We start from the raw sequence: 16,353 nt of genomic DNA, 5'->3' as shown, positions 1-16,353 counted from the left end.
GGGGGGGGGGGGGGAGGGGGTCCCCGCTGAGGGCGGCTCGCGCTTCCCGCCCTCCCGGCTCCGGCTGCCCTCGGGCTCCCCGCTCGGCCCTGACGCCCGTGGAGGTCGGTGTGTCCCGGGGTCTCGGGTCCGGCCCGGGCTCCTGGGCGGGAGAGCCCTTGCTTTGGGACGGGAGCTGGGGCTCCAGTCGCGAATAGGCGGGCGGGGGCCGGGTCGTGTGGTGCGGCCGGTGCCGTGCCGGCGTGAGGAGCCAGGGAGAGGCGGGGGGGGGGCCCGGCGGCGGGGCCGGGCGGCCTCGGAGGTGGGGGGTTGCGGAGCGGGTTGTCCCCAGGTGCCGCCTTTCTGTGTCGGTGACGGTGTCAGAAATAGGGCAGGCTTGCTTTGCCCCCGAAATAGGCTTGATAAGGGGCGCTAGCCAAGAAGCAGCTCTTCGGAAGAGGTGGTGGTGGGAAATAGTCATTTCCTTTGTCACCTGGATGGAGAGGAGGTCTTCAACATACTCCACTCTGGACCGCAGAATAAAACGTTTTGTAAAAAAGCCTGTAGATTTTCGGGGATTATGTGAATTTGGCTTAAAACCTGTAACTTCACGATAGTTAACTGACGCTGTTAAACTGCTAACCCTACTTTTGGAACAGATTAATTATGTTTGTCAAGGTAAAGACAAATATTAAAAGTCCTGGTGTGCTTTTCACTTCATATATTCCTCCATTAGGTCAGTTTTAAATGCCTGCATATTTAAGAACAAGTGCTAGAACTTTGGGCTAGTGATAGTGTGTCTATACTTTGGGTTATCCTTGCTGATTACACTTGTTCAATTTCCTACCAGTCACAGAACTTAGGAGTGTCTAAAACATACTGCTACATCTTTTCATTTCAAGCACATTTTTCAACTAGGGCCTTTTGAAACTCAAGTTTTGTTTCACATTTAAGATTTTGGATTTTTTTTTTCTCTACATATTTATTATATTCTCCCAGTGACTGTTATTACTATTAGAGGCTGTATGTGAATTTCAGTATGCAAGTTCTACGAAATGTATACATTTCATCTTTTATTTCAGTATTCTAAAATTTGTTGCACAAATTTACCTTGGCTTACTGATCTTGCATTAAGAAAGCATGTAAGTGAATATTTACATCAAAGTACATTAAAGAATATTTTCAAAAGTGTCAATACATCAGAGGTGATTGTATGTGCTTCTCTGCATGTGCATAGTGTAGTGAGGCCCCCTGTTTTTATTCCTTCAGTTTTACAATAACTCTTTAGGTACAGTAATAATGAAAATAAGTAGGGTGTTAAAATTCCTTCCCAGTGGGTGCTTTTAGGCTGGTATTTTCAGTGTACGTTACTCGGGTACTACTAGGTACTATCAGCTGGCTTCTTGGTAATTTAGAGTGTTTCACAATACACTTCAGTGTTGGGTATGTCATGTACTTGGGGGGGAGGAGGGAAAGCAAAATGGAAACTACCTGCTTGAAAATTTGAAAAAAGATGAAGAAAATTCAAAATGAGTAAACTTTTAGTTACAATAGAGCTTGTCTGGCAAGGAAAGTAACAACTTTATGTTGCATTTTGTTAATAAATTTTTTTCTTAAGCGTTAAATACCTTCCCAAGCTTCTGAAAAAAGGGGGACGGGGGATTTAATGGATTAATATTGACTGGGCAGCTATTGAACCTTTGAATAGAAGTTTTATTATGGAAGCCTTGGCATTGAGTACCATGTAATCTGACTCTTACTGCTAACATCTATATGCCAAACCATCGTTTGTCTGTTTTATGATAAGCTTTCTGTGACATTTAGTTGCAAAACAAAGATTTTGTAAGGCTTAAGACGTATATGGTAGTAAAAGTTAAATGTTTGCTAGTTTATGTTATTCCTTCTACATCCTACACGCAGAAAAAGTTTATGAAAATGGGCAGAAAATTCCATACAGTTAGTTCTGCTGCTTATAGTTTTAGTACTTGCAAAGTTTCAAGAAACCACCTGATTTTTTTCGTGTTAATAAAAAGAGATTTGAGACATCTTTCAAGTAAGCTATCAAAGTTCACACTGCCACAAATTCCAACTGCTCTTAAAAATTAAGAAAAATTTAAAAACAAAAGGGGGGGGAGATGACAAAATGATATATTTCCAATATGCCAGGTGAAGCAAGACATCGTGACAGAACTGAAACATTTAGCTTTCACTATGAAAAATACGCAAACCCTCAAACCTATACCCAAAAAGACACATTACACAACTTACCAGCAAGTAAGGAAGGCATTTACAGTAGAAGAAGGAGATAAACTGAATGTAGAAGCTATAGCTGGGTTACACTGAAGACTTTGTTTAAGGAAGTATTGTGTAAGGAAAAGCATAACTGTGTCTTTCTCTCAGAGAAGAGCTGGCTATTTGGCAGTTATTAAAAAAAAAAAAGAAAGAAAAAAAACCCCTCTTGTTCCCTTCCCCCTGTTCCAAAAAGCATGTAAGCTCTGTTTTTGTTACACAAGTGACTTCACAGGACAATAAACGGAACTGTTCGATTCAATCCAAGCTACAGTACAGCAAAACTCTAGACCATCTATTTAGATGGATGTCAGATAATATAGCTATGCTGGGAACCTTATTCTGACTTTCCTTTATGTAAAATCCTACCATTGATCCATGTGTACAGGTAACAGGTATATTGTGAAGGATCAGTAACAAAAGGCAATCACATGGGGTTATGTTGTGCAAACTAAAAAATTTAGTCTTGAAGAATTAGTTAGTTGAAGGAATCATTTCAAGATTGTTTGAGTTCAATTGATTGATTTGATAAGCACTGCAAACAAAACCTAAATCAATAGCTGTGGATCTCCCTTCTGGACTTAGGAAACCGCAGTTCCTAGCTTGGTAGATGGATGTGTTGTGATAGATATGAGCATATGGACATATCTTTTTGAGGAGTTTTGAAACCATTATTTTAAAATCTTATTTTTGATATGTAACAAATCCTTGTTTTGCAACATTTATGCTTATCTTAGCTAGGTAGTCAAAGGCAGAATGGAATGCTTAATAGAAGGACCTTCCCTCCCCCTGATGTATATTTGAATACTCTGTGTCATGGACTGTGTCTCTGAAACTTGCATGTTAATATGTGTAGGTATAGACATGAAGAGGAATACTAACAGTAAGTAAAGGAGATTCTTGAGGGCAATATTTTTATTTGATGAGTTTGCAAGAAAATAAGTAGGTTGAGCTGAATCACCTCACAGTGAAGTCAATGCTGCTGCTAATGTGAGCAAGGGGACTGTTAGGCCTAGACTGTTAGTTGAAGTAGAGACTTGTGATAGCCCAGTTTAGATGTTTTACTCCTCCTTCTCATGCAGTGTCTAAAATTCTGAAATTTTTAAGTGCTTTGAATTGAAGACTTATGTGCTTATAGGAATACCGTTCAGCCAATGTGGAGTAGTGATTGGGGTTATTAAAAAAAAAAAAAATACTCCCCATACACAAAGACCTTTAGGAGAGAAGAACTGTAAGGAAGTAATCCAGACTTGTGCATCACATTGACTTTCTAATGGCTAGTGCAACTGTTAAGCAAGTTCTAGGTTCTGTTTCCAGCTTTGCCTTTACTGGCTGCAAGACTTTCCTTGGTTTTAGTTTCCCTTTGCTAGCTTTACTTGTTAATTTGTAAATGCTTTATGAGTGTTCAACTCTCACCACAGGCTGAGAGTCAAGACCTAGCTAAATGAAATGTTACTTTGGATTTTAAATGCTATCAGAACTTAAATAGTGCTAATAGGCTTTTCGATGGATGTCTAGATAACAGAAGGAATGCAGATACAGTGTTTAGCTTTTTGTTGTTTTTATCTGTAGCAGCACAATACAAGATATAACTCAGAAGTACATAGTTCAGGTGTAGTATCCTAAGTAATGGGAGAAATCACGGAATGTCTGTCAGGAGATCAAATCCTTCTAGGCAGCGTGGCCAAACCACATATATTTGCCTTTCATCATTTTAAGTACAAGAAATTGGAAGGAATTTGCTTGGACTGAAAGGACCTGTGATTGATGATTTTAAAGATTGGAGTTACTTAGATGTTCAGAGGAGTAAGGCTTTCTACACTTTAAGCCGACAAAATGTATTAAAAAGAAGCTTTGAGTAGTCATGAGTAATATGATGAATTGTGTATATACTTATTAGGCATATCTGCTTTTACAGAATTCTGTTTAGCAGCGATCATTAACTAAAATCATGGCAGCTGCCAGTAGTGAGGTGCACCATCCTGTAGATCCTGGAATATCAAAGCTGCAGTTTGCTCCTTTCAGTAGTGCCTTGGATGCAGGATTCTGGCATGAACTAACACAGAAGAAACTCAATGAGTACCGATTGGATGAGACCCCAAAAGTTATCAAAGGATACTACTATAATGGTAGGTAGAAACTGAACATCTTGCTTAGTAGTTTGGGTTTCTCCTGTTATTCCTCTAAGTATTTGTGTAACATATTTTAGGTATTTTGCTGAAACACTAGAAAACACAGCTGGGTGAGCTGTGAATTCTGGTGTGTCTGTGGGTAATTTATAACTTATGTTAACAAAAAGAGGGAAATTAATCTATGTATTTCAGTTTAAAAGAAGCATGTTGCTGCTTTTTGTCCAGGTGATCCTTTGGGTTTGCCAGCTCGCTTGACATTGGAGTTTAGTGCCTTTGATATGTAAGTACGTACTGTGGTTTACCCTAATTCATATGTGAAGACACTTTCCTTGCATAACAGTAACACTTTGATATATAATATTACTTGGACAAATTCTACATGAAAATAAATACACATTTTCATGAACTTTGTAGTAGTGGAGAGACTGCTTTGAGTCGCAAACATTAACTTGCTGTGTCTGAAGTAGTATATTCATCTGAAAGACCAAGTTTAAAATATGCTGGTAAGTCTCAGATTCACTCACTGTTTGTATATATGTTTATATAAAATACCATTTTTTCCCATTTCTTCAGCTCTTCTGCGTAAGGGAGGATATTTCAGTCATCTGACTTCTGGTCAAATTTTTCCTTAGATCTTTCTTTATTGAGGATTCATCATTACACTTAGGATCTCAAAATAGTTTTTACAATCCCTAGTTGTTACATTGTAATATCTTCCAAAGTATTTAACATTTATGACTGGAATTTTGTACTTTTGCCTTTACCCACAAACTGAAAGGTAAACCAAAGCTGCTCAGTATACACAGCAAAAATGAGATGAGGAGAAATATTTTTTCCACATGGTTTTCATTTCCAGTAAATGCCTAAGTTAGTATAACTAACATAGGAACAGATGTCTTTGTAGTTAGTGTCTTGTTTGTTTTAAATTGGTGAATTATAAAGTTGTAAATCACAGAAGTGACTTTATCTGTCTTGCTTTGTGAGAATGTTAGGAGTCTAGTGAGGCTTTGTGCATTTTGAGGTAATTCCTTTGGAGATATTATTCCCTTAATTTTTATGTAAGAACTTTTAGGTGCAATACTGAAAGCATATGCAGCAAAGTGCAATTGGGAGAAACCTGTGACATTGGAAACAGGAATTTCACATTAGGAAAAAAATGGATGGTAAATGGATGGTACTGTAGTATTTGACCTCTCAAACATTATAACAAAAATATAATTATGAAAGGTCCATTTATGTAGTGTTTAATTATTCCTTCTACTGTAGTAATTTTCTGTATTTCTGTTTCTGTTCTTTAGGTGGTCAGTTTAGATGATCATGAAGAGTTCCCTTTTAGCTTTAAAAATTTTTGGAAACTACATCATGTGTATTTATTATGTAACTTAAACATTTGCTGTATTTGAGTTTTAACAGTGGTCAGAAACATCAGTTTGGGAGAATGATGTTAAAGGAGTCAATGAAATCAATCAGATCTATAAATTAAGGGAATATTGTATGGTTTTTTACCTATTTTACATTCAAAAAGGGGGAAAAATATATACTGTGTTTGCAAACAGCAGCTTCTCCAGCTGATGATGTTACAAACTATAAAAGCTACTCAATCTTTTGTCTGGTTTAGTCTTCCTTTGGGATGTTTTTTAAACAGAAAATTTTAACTGAGTAACTATGTGAATAAAATACTGACATCTAAAGTTCAGTCTTAATAATTTTTTCTTAGTGAAAATTGCATTTGTCATGGACAGTTTGTATTTGAACAGAATTTTTAGGTCTTCAATCTGTGATTCAATGCCACCTTGCTTAGAGATAATATAGATGCCTGATATATTGTATATCTAGACATGTATTTGCACGGGTATACCAATCCATGTTCAATAAAGCATTATGATCATAAAAATGTTTTCATTAGAACTGTTGCTAACTTTTGTTACTGTGCCTCATCATTTGACAATTTCAGGGCAACCTTACACCATAGGATAGCTACTGCTACTACTGCTGATCATGTTAAAGGTCTTAGTATCCAATTCCCAGAGGTTTCTTTCTTTTATTCAGGAATGCTTCAATACCAGCACATTGCTGTCCTGCTTTCGGAACATTGTATAATACCAACACTTTTGAGACTTTCAAATCCTGTGATAAGAAATCATTTCTGGAGAAAGAAGCAAATGAGGTATGATTAAAACTGTGGTAGAAAGGATTTGGAAATAACCAGTGAAGTTCTCTACAGTCTCTGCCCCAAATATTGGAGATACTGTCCATACTCACCCATGTAATTGCCTCAGGATTTAACTTATTCTGGAAGGAGTAGTTTGATGTTTGCTTTTTACTGCTCTTTACAAGAGAGTAGAAAGTAGCTAATTATATTTGGAGGACTTAATTCAGTGTTCTACTAAGCCACATTTTAAGCTTAACAGTGCTATTGGAGCTGCCAGTGACTTGAGTTCTGTAAAGCACATTTTTAAAATTTGTCTTGACACCCAGAAACCAGCAAGTGCCTGGTTTAACTTTAGATTACTGCAATACCTCAGTGTGACAAAGTGATGGGGAAGCTCCAGAACAGCAAGAAGACTGAGATAAAGCAAGGAAAAGGTGGCTGTCAAAGGAAGGGGCTAGTCTGCTTACACTGTAACTAACTAAATTAAATGTCATGGCTTGGTGAGAAGGGAAAGTCAAACTAAGGCAACGTTTTACTTTTTGAGATACTTCACTTTGACCAGTCCTTGATTCCTTTAATTAGATTGATTGTCTGCCTGCTGGCCTTCAGTAGCAAAGTTTTCATGCATATCTTCACTCAAGGCTATGAATTTTTTGTGTTCCTGTGGCCCAGTACTTCCCTGCCAGTGGTAGGTAAAATGCAATGTCTATCTTTAGGGAAACTGGGAAGGCCAGAATGCTTTATTCACTCTTGTATTTTTTTGTTTGTTTGTTTTGGGGTCTTTTGAGACAAAGATCAAACAGGTCTGCGTCATACAGGTATTACAGCTTCTTGTCTCACCAATGTGCAGTGTACTGCCTTCTTCCAAGTCTCCATTTTTTTGGTCAAATTTCCTAGTAGCTTATTCACATATCTAGTATCCATAGATCCCATGAATGAAAACTGTGAGAGTACATTAAAAGGCTATATTCGTATCACAGTACGTTTGTCCTGGTTTTGGCTGGGATAGAGTTAATTTTCTTTCTAGTAGCTGGGACAGTGCTGTGTTTTGGGTTCAATATGAGAAGAATGTTGATAAGACACAGTCAGCTCATGCCCAGCCAGCAAGAAGGCTGGAGGGGCACAAGAAGGTGGGAGGGGACACAGCCAGGACAGCTGACCCAAACTGGCCAAAGGGGTATTCCATACCATGTGACGACATGCCCAGTATATAAACTGGGGGTAGTTGGCCTGGGCGGTTTGCTGCTTGGGAACTAACTGGGCATCAGTCGGCAAGTGGTGAGCAATTGCATTGTGCATCACTTGTTTTGTATATTCCAATCCTTTTATTATTATTGTTATTACCAATATTAATTTCTTCCTTTCTGTTCTGTTAAACTGTTCTTATCTCAACCCACGAGTTTTACTTTTTTTTTCCTGATTATCTCCCCCGTCCCACTGAGATGGGGGGGTGGTGAGTGAGTGGCTGCATGGTGCTTAGTTACTGGCTGGGGTTAAGCCACGACAATGTTCTATACTGTGCTAGTGTTAATAGTTCATATACATAAGAGACTGTTCCTGATAAAGTTTGTTTTGTTTTGTTGTTTGCTCCATGCTTGATTCATGAACTAAGGCTCCTCGTGTTCCCAATCTTCCATAATTTTTTGTGTTAGAGAGTGCATGTCTGTGTCTTACCTTTAGAATCCTTTTAATATAGATAATAGCGTTGATGAGATCAGTTAGGAAAAGATCACAGTGTGTTACCGTGAATGTTAATTACAGTATTTTAAAGGTAGGTGGAAGAATTGAAGATTTCTGCAGTTGTTCTCATGCTGCCTTGGTGTTTTGTTTCTCTGGCCTTTTTCTTCCTTCTTGTCCCCACAATCAATGACAGATATGGGAATCCATAAAATCTGGAGCTGCTCTTGAAAACCCTCTGCTCTTGAACAGGTTCCTGCTGCTGACATTCGCAGTGAGTAATGATATGTCTCATACTTACAGCATTGTAGTGGAAATGATGAAGTAGTTTCTTTTAAGGGGAAATGCTGTATTAGTATTAGCACATTGAATGTTATCAGGATCATTCTCAGACATCTTAAAATGTCTGAAAACATTTAAAAAAAACCTAGTAAGCCATTCTTATGTACAGATAAAAAATATTTTAGGATGCATTCTTTAAAAAATGCTGGTGCCATCTCATATTCTTTTCTACAAATGTATAAGATCATCAGATGGCCTTATTGATACTAGTAAAAATAGAGTAACTGTTTCATATTTAACAAACTGAAAGTTTTAATAAATAATGCTCCAGCTAACAAAAACGGAAGTATTGTACACACATTCACTGTTTAATTCTTAAATAAAACCAAATACAGAGAAGGGAAGTCTTCTGGTATTTTTTATTTTCTAAAATCATGACACAGTCCCTTGTGAAGAGAACTATGGTTAGTATCATCAACCATCAATTATGATTAGTATTCCAAACCATAATTTACTTTCGTTTATATCCTCTTTATCTAATTTTACAAAATTTTTTTTCTAGGATCTAAAAAAGTATCATTTCTATTACTGGTTTTGCTACCCTGCTCTCTGCTTCCCTGATGGAATACATATAATTCAGAAACCAGTGTGTCTTGGTGACAGATTCACATTAAGTCAGGTATTCAAAATACTGTTATGAAGTCTGTAGCACTAAGTGGTTTTGCGAGCTGTAAAATGTAGTATTTTTGATAGCATATATTGAATTAATTTGAGAATCTAATTTCTTTTTCTTATTTCCATGTGGGTTTTTTGTTTACCTCTTTTTTGTTGTTGTTGTTATTGTATAAAATCTCTCAGCTTAACATAACTTCAGCTTTATTCATTTCGATGCAAATGTGGCAAACAATTCTTGAAGAGCTGGTTATGTTCAGTTTAATTTTTATATACAGCTTATTGAATATATAGCTATGTTTTTGAAACTCATATTTTTAAGAAACTTTTTTAAAGCAGCATCCCCTGGCAGAGCTAAGTCATTAGCAATTACAAAATTGTTAATAAAACGCATGATTGGACCAGAAAAAGAAGTGGATAGGGAAGACTTTTTCTTTAGGAGGAAAGTTAACAACTTTATGTAGTTTCTTTCATATTACAATGGAAAAGGACAAAAAGAATCAAGTTGCCCACATGTGCCTTTTTGCTTTGACAGAAGTTAATGGAAAACCTTGAATGGCTTTTTAATGGCATAATAATCAATGAGAAATAGTTTGGGGCTTTTCAGTGGAAAAAATACTTAGTTCCCTTCTTCTCAGAAGACCTTCGTTAGTTCTGTGGTAATAAATAGTATAAAAATACCTGTCATGATCTAAAGAGAGTTTCAACTAAACAATGAAAATAGGTATAACAAAATAAATTGAATGGTACTCTGTTCTTTTGCTAGTAATAGAGGGACAGATTTACTTTCTTATACAGCTACTGTGACTATCAGAATGAGGGTTTTATCTGGTTTAATTTCTATTGGTAGATCAGTTTGTGACAGCAACAGCAGTGCTCCTGTTTAAATTTGCATTGACAAATGCTGTTTTAGCAACTGAATTTTTGACCTCTGTTATTATGGTCATAATGGGCTTCAAAACTTCTGAATATGCTATATTCTAAGATTGAGTGAACTAGCCTTCCCAGATGCTAAAACACTTTCTGTGGTTCTGTATAAGATTATTAAAACTGTTCGTTACTGTTGTCTTTTTGCTTTTAGATTCAAGCACTTCAGAAAGCATATGATGAGCTTTGCCACAAAGAGGGGGTTACAGCTTTGCCTTATTTTTTAATCAAGTATCATGACAATTCTGTCGTGATATCTCCACTGAAAAGGTGGGATGGTTTCTTTCAAGACCAAGGGGGAAAGGTAATGAGAATTTTATGTCTTTTTATAACCTACAAATGTTTAATTTACAAATCGTTTGAAAAACATCTATAATACTGAGCTGGGCACAATGGTTGGCCAATGCATAGACTGGGTAAATAGCTGAAGACCAGCAGCTTGGATTGATTTTTGTGTCGAGTTAAGCTTCTCTAGTAGTTCTTACACAAAAGCCCGGTTACGTCAGATTAACAGTCAGCTTGAAAAAAAGGTTCTTCATGCTCTCATTATCAAAACAGAAACAACATAAGTTTATGAGTTAGCGTAACAATTAAAAGTTTTCCAACCACTTTACCTACAATGCTGTAATAACACAAAACACTTCTTTTATTGTTTGTGTACTAAAAATTGGTACTCATATTTTATGTATATGTTGGTTGTGGTAACAGTAATCGGGGAATACTACATGGGAGTTTTCAACTTTCAGCGTGTGTTTTGCAGCACGTACATGTTATAACATGAGAGCTTGGGATAAAAATTGCTGGGAATCTGTATATGAAGAATGTTCAAGGTCATGCTTTGTAATTTTGGAAGATAGATGGGTTGTGCACCAGAAGAGGCTGGGATGTTTTTTCTGTTAAATGCAGAGACCATGCATGTCCTTTAAGCATAAAGTGAGTACTGTCCATTGCTTTCAGTTAGGGAAGAATTATAATGATTCATGAAGCAGATGTCATCACAGCAAGAGTTGACTTGCTTGATTGGCTTGTGTTTATGTACACTGAATTCTGTTTTGGATCATGTTGCTCAGCTGCTGAACTTTGCTAGGCCTTTCTAAATGCTTTACTGTCTTTATTTTTGGTGAACTTCAAACTTTTTTTTTATTTTGCTTGTCATTGAAGTGTTAGGAAACAAAACTGAATTATGGTGAAGAGGTAAGAAGTGCAAAAAAGTTGTTTCGGGGTTTTTTTTAGGAGGTCTTGTCACACCTTATAAAAGTAATTTAGTTCTGTTTTATAATACTTGATCTTCAATTATTTTTTTGCCTTTCCAAATTTCTTTTTCTGAAGTTAAGACCTAGGACTGCAGTTCTTTATAAAATCAGAATGTGAAGGTTGAGATTTTAAATCGCAGTATAACTACAATAATGGGTCACAGATAAGAGTATACTGAATTATATAGGGACATTGTCAATATGAGTGAAATCTGTCATCATCTGGAATATATTTCTTCATTAGCATTCACTTTGGACGGAAGTGCCAAAATTTTAGACCTGTCGGATAAGATTCATTGCATCAATACTCTACTGCCTGTAGAGTTTGTATTTCGGTGAGCCAACAGAACTTGCTCCCCTGGAAGAAAAATATGTTTTTGCTGCTGCTGAGTTAATTTTCTGCTAGTTTATGAAACTGAATCAGCTTACTAAGGGGTCTTATGCCTGCTTGAGTCAGCAGTTGCAAAGCAGCAGCAGTGTACAGCTGGGAGGAGAGATGGGGAGTGGGCCCCTGTTTTTCCTACCTGCATCCATTAGATTGGCTCATCTGCATTTCACACTGTTCTAGGGACACCTCACTGATGTGGTAGAGTTGAGACTAGTCACTCTAAGTCCATCTATAGGCAAAGAAGCAGGAGGGAAGAGCTCTATAGATGTGAGACACAGGTATCACTAGTGATGGCCGAGTTCAGATTTTCAGCATATCTAACGGTAGGCAGTGGCATCTTTCTAATCTCCGGATGTGTTTTGGTTCTGCATTGACTGTGAAGTAAGCTCCTAGTTTAGGTATCTCAGTTATGAGCATGGTATTACAGTGCTTGAACATGAGACAGAACGTCCAGTTCCTTTATTTAGATCCCGTCCTCAAGGTTGGCTTTACAAGTGATTTTTATGCTGTTTTTCCATTGACTTGACATCTTGCTGGCCTGTCTGCTTTCACTTTTTGATAATACCCAAATCAATATAGAATTTTGTTTTGAGAGCAAGGCTTCAGTTGTTGGGCTTCTCCCATAATGGTGTGTTTAAGGAAGGTGCACATATTGTAGTGAAAAATGAATGTCCATAAAGAGGCTGAACTGAACAAATCTCAAAGCTGTGGCAAATGCTTGAGTGAAATCTAATGTGACCATGTATTAAACATTTCTAAATATGTAAAATGTGTGTGTAGGCCTTCTCTGTCCAGAAGTTTTACATTAAAAATGCCAGATAAATTTTACTGTGAACTGAATACCAGTATGAATAGATGACTTCTCATTTAGAGCAAATTTATTTGCAGGTGGCAGTTGGAGTTTATGATCCATGTAATTTATCCCACTATCCAGGATGGCCACTGAGAAATTTCCTGATCCTGGCAGCCCATAAATGGTATCTATTTTATTCTTTCCCACAAAGGTTATTTATTGGTTGATATCAAATTAGGCATTTTTCCTCCCATGGCAGTTTACTCCTATCATCCACCTGAGCTTTAACTTTTATCTTTTACATGACTCACCTTCAATGATTCTGATTTTGCATGTTATTCTGTTTTTTATTCTGTCAGTTACAAGTTCCTATTATTCCTAATCCTCACATGCATGCGTGTACCTGGAAATACATGCTTCAGACCCTGCCAATACCTTCTAGCTGTTTCAAATCTTGCTTAAAGTATTCTATGATTTTATATAATCAATTAGTGCCAAGTAATAGCAGACCTAAATTTTGAAGATCAGATACTCTTAGCTTTTCTTTTAGTGTACCTTCCTGAATTTTTCGTTGGGCAGAAATTGGGAAGAGAGGACATGGTTTTACACTCTGGTATTTGAAAAAAAAGTATCATTTAAAGTATCAAATAAATTTGTGTTGCTGTAACAAAAATGTAATTAAGTTGCATTTTCACAGTTTGACTTTTACATTTTATTACACAGCAGGGAGAAGAAATGCTCAGTTAGCTATGGTGTTTTTTGGGTTGCTAGCTGAACAGTAGCGTAGAAGGATGTGTAAGTGCCCAGGGAGCTTTACACATTCTAATATTAAGAGATTTTTAGGCACTAAAGTTCTAATTGTTTGATTTGGGGGTTTGAATCATAAGGAGGAAAAATGATACTATATTGAGAGCTAAGAGGATCTGGCTTGTGCCATGGCAAAGTACATCATGTCACCTGATCTGTGCTCTAGTGCTTCCCTGCTTTTTATTCCTCTAAATATGCAGTTTGTCCAGCAGCATTGTATAAATGACAGAGGACAGACTGACAGTGTCATTTCTTTAGAGCTGTTTCACAACAAAGTCATTTTCGCATACTAAGCGATTGTTTTTATTTATACCTGATGAGAACAACAGTGTTCCAGTACTAACAGAAAAAGCCTTATTCAGAATCTGCAAGAGACTAAACCTGTGTGAAATGGTGTTTAAAAGAAGTCTGTTTCTATTAAAGAAGTTGCATGTCTCTCTCTATTTATCTTTTTTTCAAATGGCAGGGGCAGCCTTCTCCAGTCAGTTGAAGTGCTCTGCTTCAGAGATAGGACCATGCAAGGGGTGAGAGACGTAACACACAGCATTATCTTTGAAATAAAACTTCCAGAGAGAGCCCTTGGCCCAGGTAATCAATTTAAAAAAAAAGAAGTTCTTTCCCATTTTTTTTTCTCCCACCTCAATCACTGTGAAGATGGAAAAAATAAAATAATACTACTAAATCATTACTTATGCTAAGTTATTTCAAATGGATTTAAAATTGTTTGAATTTCGGTTAAACATCTATAAAGGAAATGGTTCCTTCTTCAAAAAAGAAAGAAGAGAGCATATTCTCTTTTAATTTTTCCCTCCTTAAATTGTGTTTCTGATTTAAAAAAGAGGAGTCGTCCACCTGGTGTCATATGTAATACAAAATCCAGGCAATTAGCAATTAGTCTTTTTTTTCTTGTTAAATTTGGATGCAGTCCCTCAACTAGAAAAAAATGCATATGGTAGTGAATTTATGAGATGCAAGCTTTCTCTACATTTCTAAAATGGTAGAAGCCTGCTACAGAGTGGAATTTTTTCTTCAATTTCTACACTACCTATAGTGAGGTACGCAGATGTATTTTAAAGCAATAAATTTATAATGTTAGAACATAATCTCAGGCTTGATTTCTCTGTACAGGACAGTATCACAAAATTTCTCAACCTCATCCAAGAAGTTCTGAATGCTTTATGGATTATTGCTGTGGATTGTTTGATTATTATATAATTAGAATATATAATTATCTACTGAATTTATAGATGGGGTCTAGGGAACATGAAGAGATGATTGAACTTGGCAAAATTTACTAAGTTCTGAATTATGAGTTTATTGAGTTCTGAACATAGCAGTCTGACATTAAAGATCTGGAGGCTTGATGAGGAATGATGCCATCTCTGTCCTAGGTTTGAAGCAAGCTGAACAGGCAAAAGCAGCACATAACAACTTGAGAGTAAAGCATTTCTCCAAGAAGCAGTGCTTTCAGCTGATGTAAACCAGCAAAATTTGTATAGCAATATATACTAGGTTGTTAAGATACAAATTATTTACTTACAGGTTTAGAATTTGTTTGGTTTTCTCCAACAAGGTTAAATCCAACAAGATTTCTTTTTTCTATCCTGTGATATTAAGGCTTTCATTCTTACTTTCCTTCTTTCTTCCTTTTTTTTAATGTGTCAAACAGATTGTCCAAAAGCTGTTGGATGGGAGAAGAACCAAAAGGGAGGCATGGGTCCAAGGATGGTGAATCTCAGTGAATGCATGGATCCAAAAAGGTTTGTTTATTATCTTTTAAATTTCTGTAGTTTTCTGTACTTGGGCTTAAGCTGTAACAAGTTGAAATGTGAAATGCAAGGACTATCTGTCTCTGTTACGTAAGAATATACAGTAACACATATACTGTGTATTGTTTGGACAGTCCTATTGCAGGTAAGGACCTTAATAGAGCAAAGTGCACCGCATGCAGCGGAAATATTTGCAGTTTTTGACTCTAACTTAGAATTTCTTATGCATTCTGTTTAAAACTGAGTGGAATGTAGGTCATAGTGTTACAGGCCTGTGGTTTTCACTGAATTCTATAATATGCAGATTGTTAAATATGATGAAAATAAGCACAGGGAAAAGTTCAACCTTTTGGAATTGTTAGGGTGTGACAGGAAAGAGCTCAGGAAACATGACCTTATTAATTTTTATCATTCTGCCCATAATATACGGGCAATAGATTGAAAACAGTCTAGTTAGCCTGTTGGCTCATCTGCTTTCACTGACTACATGTGTGTTCTTGATTTTGAAACACTGTAAGAGTGTGTTGATCTAATGACTTAGGTTAACATATTTTACCTATGAAGCTAAGCCATTTTTGACTTGCAACTGTAGCGATTCACAGTATGTTCATAGACATTAGAGAAGGTTCATCTGAGGGCTCTTAATTCTTTAAGTAAATATAACTTGACCTTCTTTACTTGTATGCATGCTCACTTCTGTTAATTCCCACAGAGACTGTTGGTAACATGCCAGCCTTGGCAATTGTGATCTTAAATCCTTGTTGAACAAATAAGTTACTGCATACTGCAAAAGTTATATTTATGATGTATAAGGGAATGAAACTGTCAGGAATCTGAGAACTGTGATGACCTGACTTGATGAGAGATTTAACACCCTGTGTTGTGATGAATACAAAAATCTGACACTAGATAGAGCATGGATTCCCTACCTCGTTTTCCTTTTAAAACTTCCACAAAGAATTGACCACATTCTTTAGGGGGCAAGTGTAGTATTTCATGTTAAGGACAGATGTAACTGGATACAGGAAACCAGTTAATTTGAAAAAGAAACAAAAGTTTATGAACAAATGGTCTGTGTCTTATCACTCAGCTTAACAGGAATCTTGGCTGAGACACTGTTTCTATTTTCACGCTTGCATCAATTTTGTTACTAAAATTTTAATTTTGGATTGTTGCCTTTTTCAGAAGCCCTTAGAGACTTGTTCCAATTCCTAAGGAAGTATGTGGCTTTAG

General features: G+C 36.7%; 1 protein-coding gene across 9 annotated transcripts in view; it reads left to right on the top strand.

Moving 5' to 3' along the window:
* The first annotated feature begins 396 nt into the window (after positions 1 to 396).
* ATG7 (autophagy related 7) overlaps positions 397 to 16,353 on the top strand; it is a 122,334-nt gene continuing 106,377 nt past the window's right edge. For 7 of the 9 annotated variants that reach the window (XR_775432.1, XR_775431.1, XR_775430.1 and 4 more), the window contains exons 1-10: positions 398 to 524; positions 4,185 to 4,397; positions 4,626 to 4,680; positions 6,450 to 6,567; positions 8,426 to 8,503; positions 9,074 to 9,190; positions 10,265 to 10,414; positions 12,640 to 12,728; positions 13,818 to 13,939; positions 15,021 to 15,111. Coding sequence is in view for 5 of the 9 variants with exons in the window: in XM_010584450.1 (XP_010582752.1) it covers positions 4,220 to 4,397; positions 4,626 to 4,680; positions 6,450 to 6,567; positions 8,426 to 8,503; positions 9,074 to 9,190; positions 10,265 to 10,414; positions 12,640 to 12,728; positions 13,818 to 13,939; positions 15,021 to 15,111 (998 nt within the window). In the remaining 4 variants the exon portion in view is untranslated. Of the gene's footprint in view, positions 525 to 4,184; positions 4,398 to 4,625; positions 4,681 to 6,449; positions 6,568 to 7,134; positions 7,241 to 8,425; positions 8,504 to 9,073; positions 9,191 to 10,264; positions 10,415 to 12,639; positions 12,729 to 13,817; positions 13,940 to 15,020; positions 15,112 to 16,353 lie in introns of those variants that run through there. The other 2 variants (XM_010584448.1, XM_010584454.1) reach the window with 2 other exon arrangements.

This window comes from Haliaeetus leucocephalus, unplaced genomic scaffold (assembly GCF_000737465.1).
Source record: "Haliaeetus leucocephalus isolate CR32 unplaced genomic scaffold, Haliaeetus_leucocephalus-4.0 Scaffold984, whole genome shotgun sequence".
Classification (NCBI taxonomy): Eukaryota; Metazoa; Chordata; class Aves; order Accipitriformes; family Accipitridae; genus Haliaeetus; species Haliaeetus leucocephalus.
Note: the sequence above shows the minus strand (reverse complement) of the source record. Positions and strands in the feature narration are given on the sequence as shown.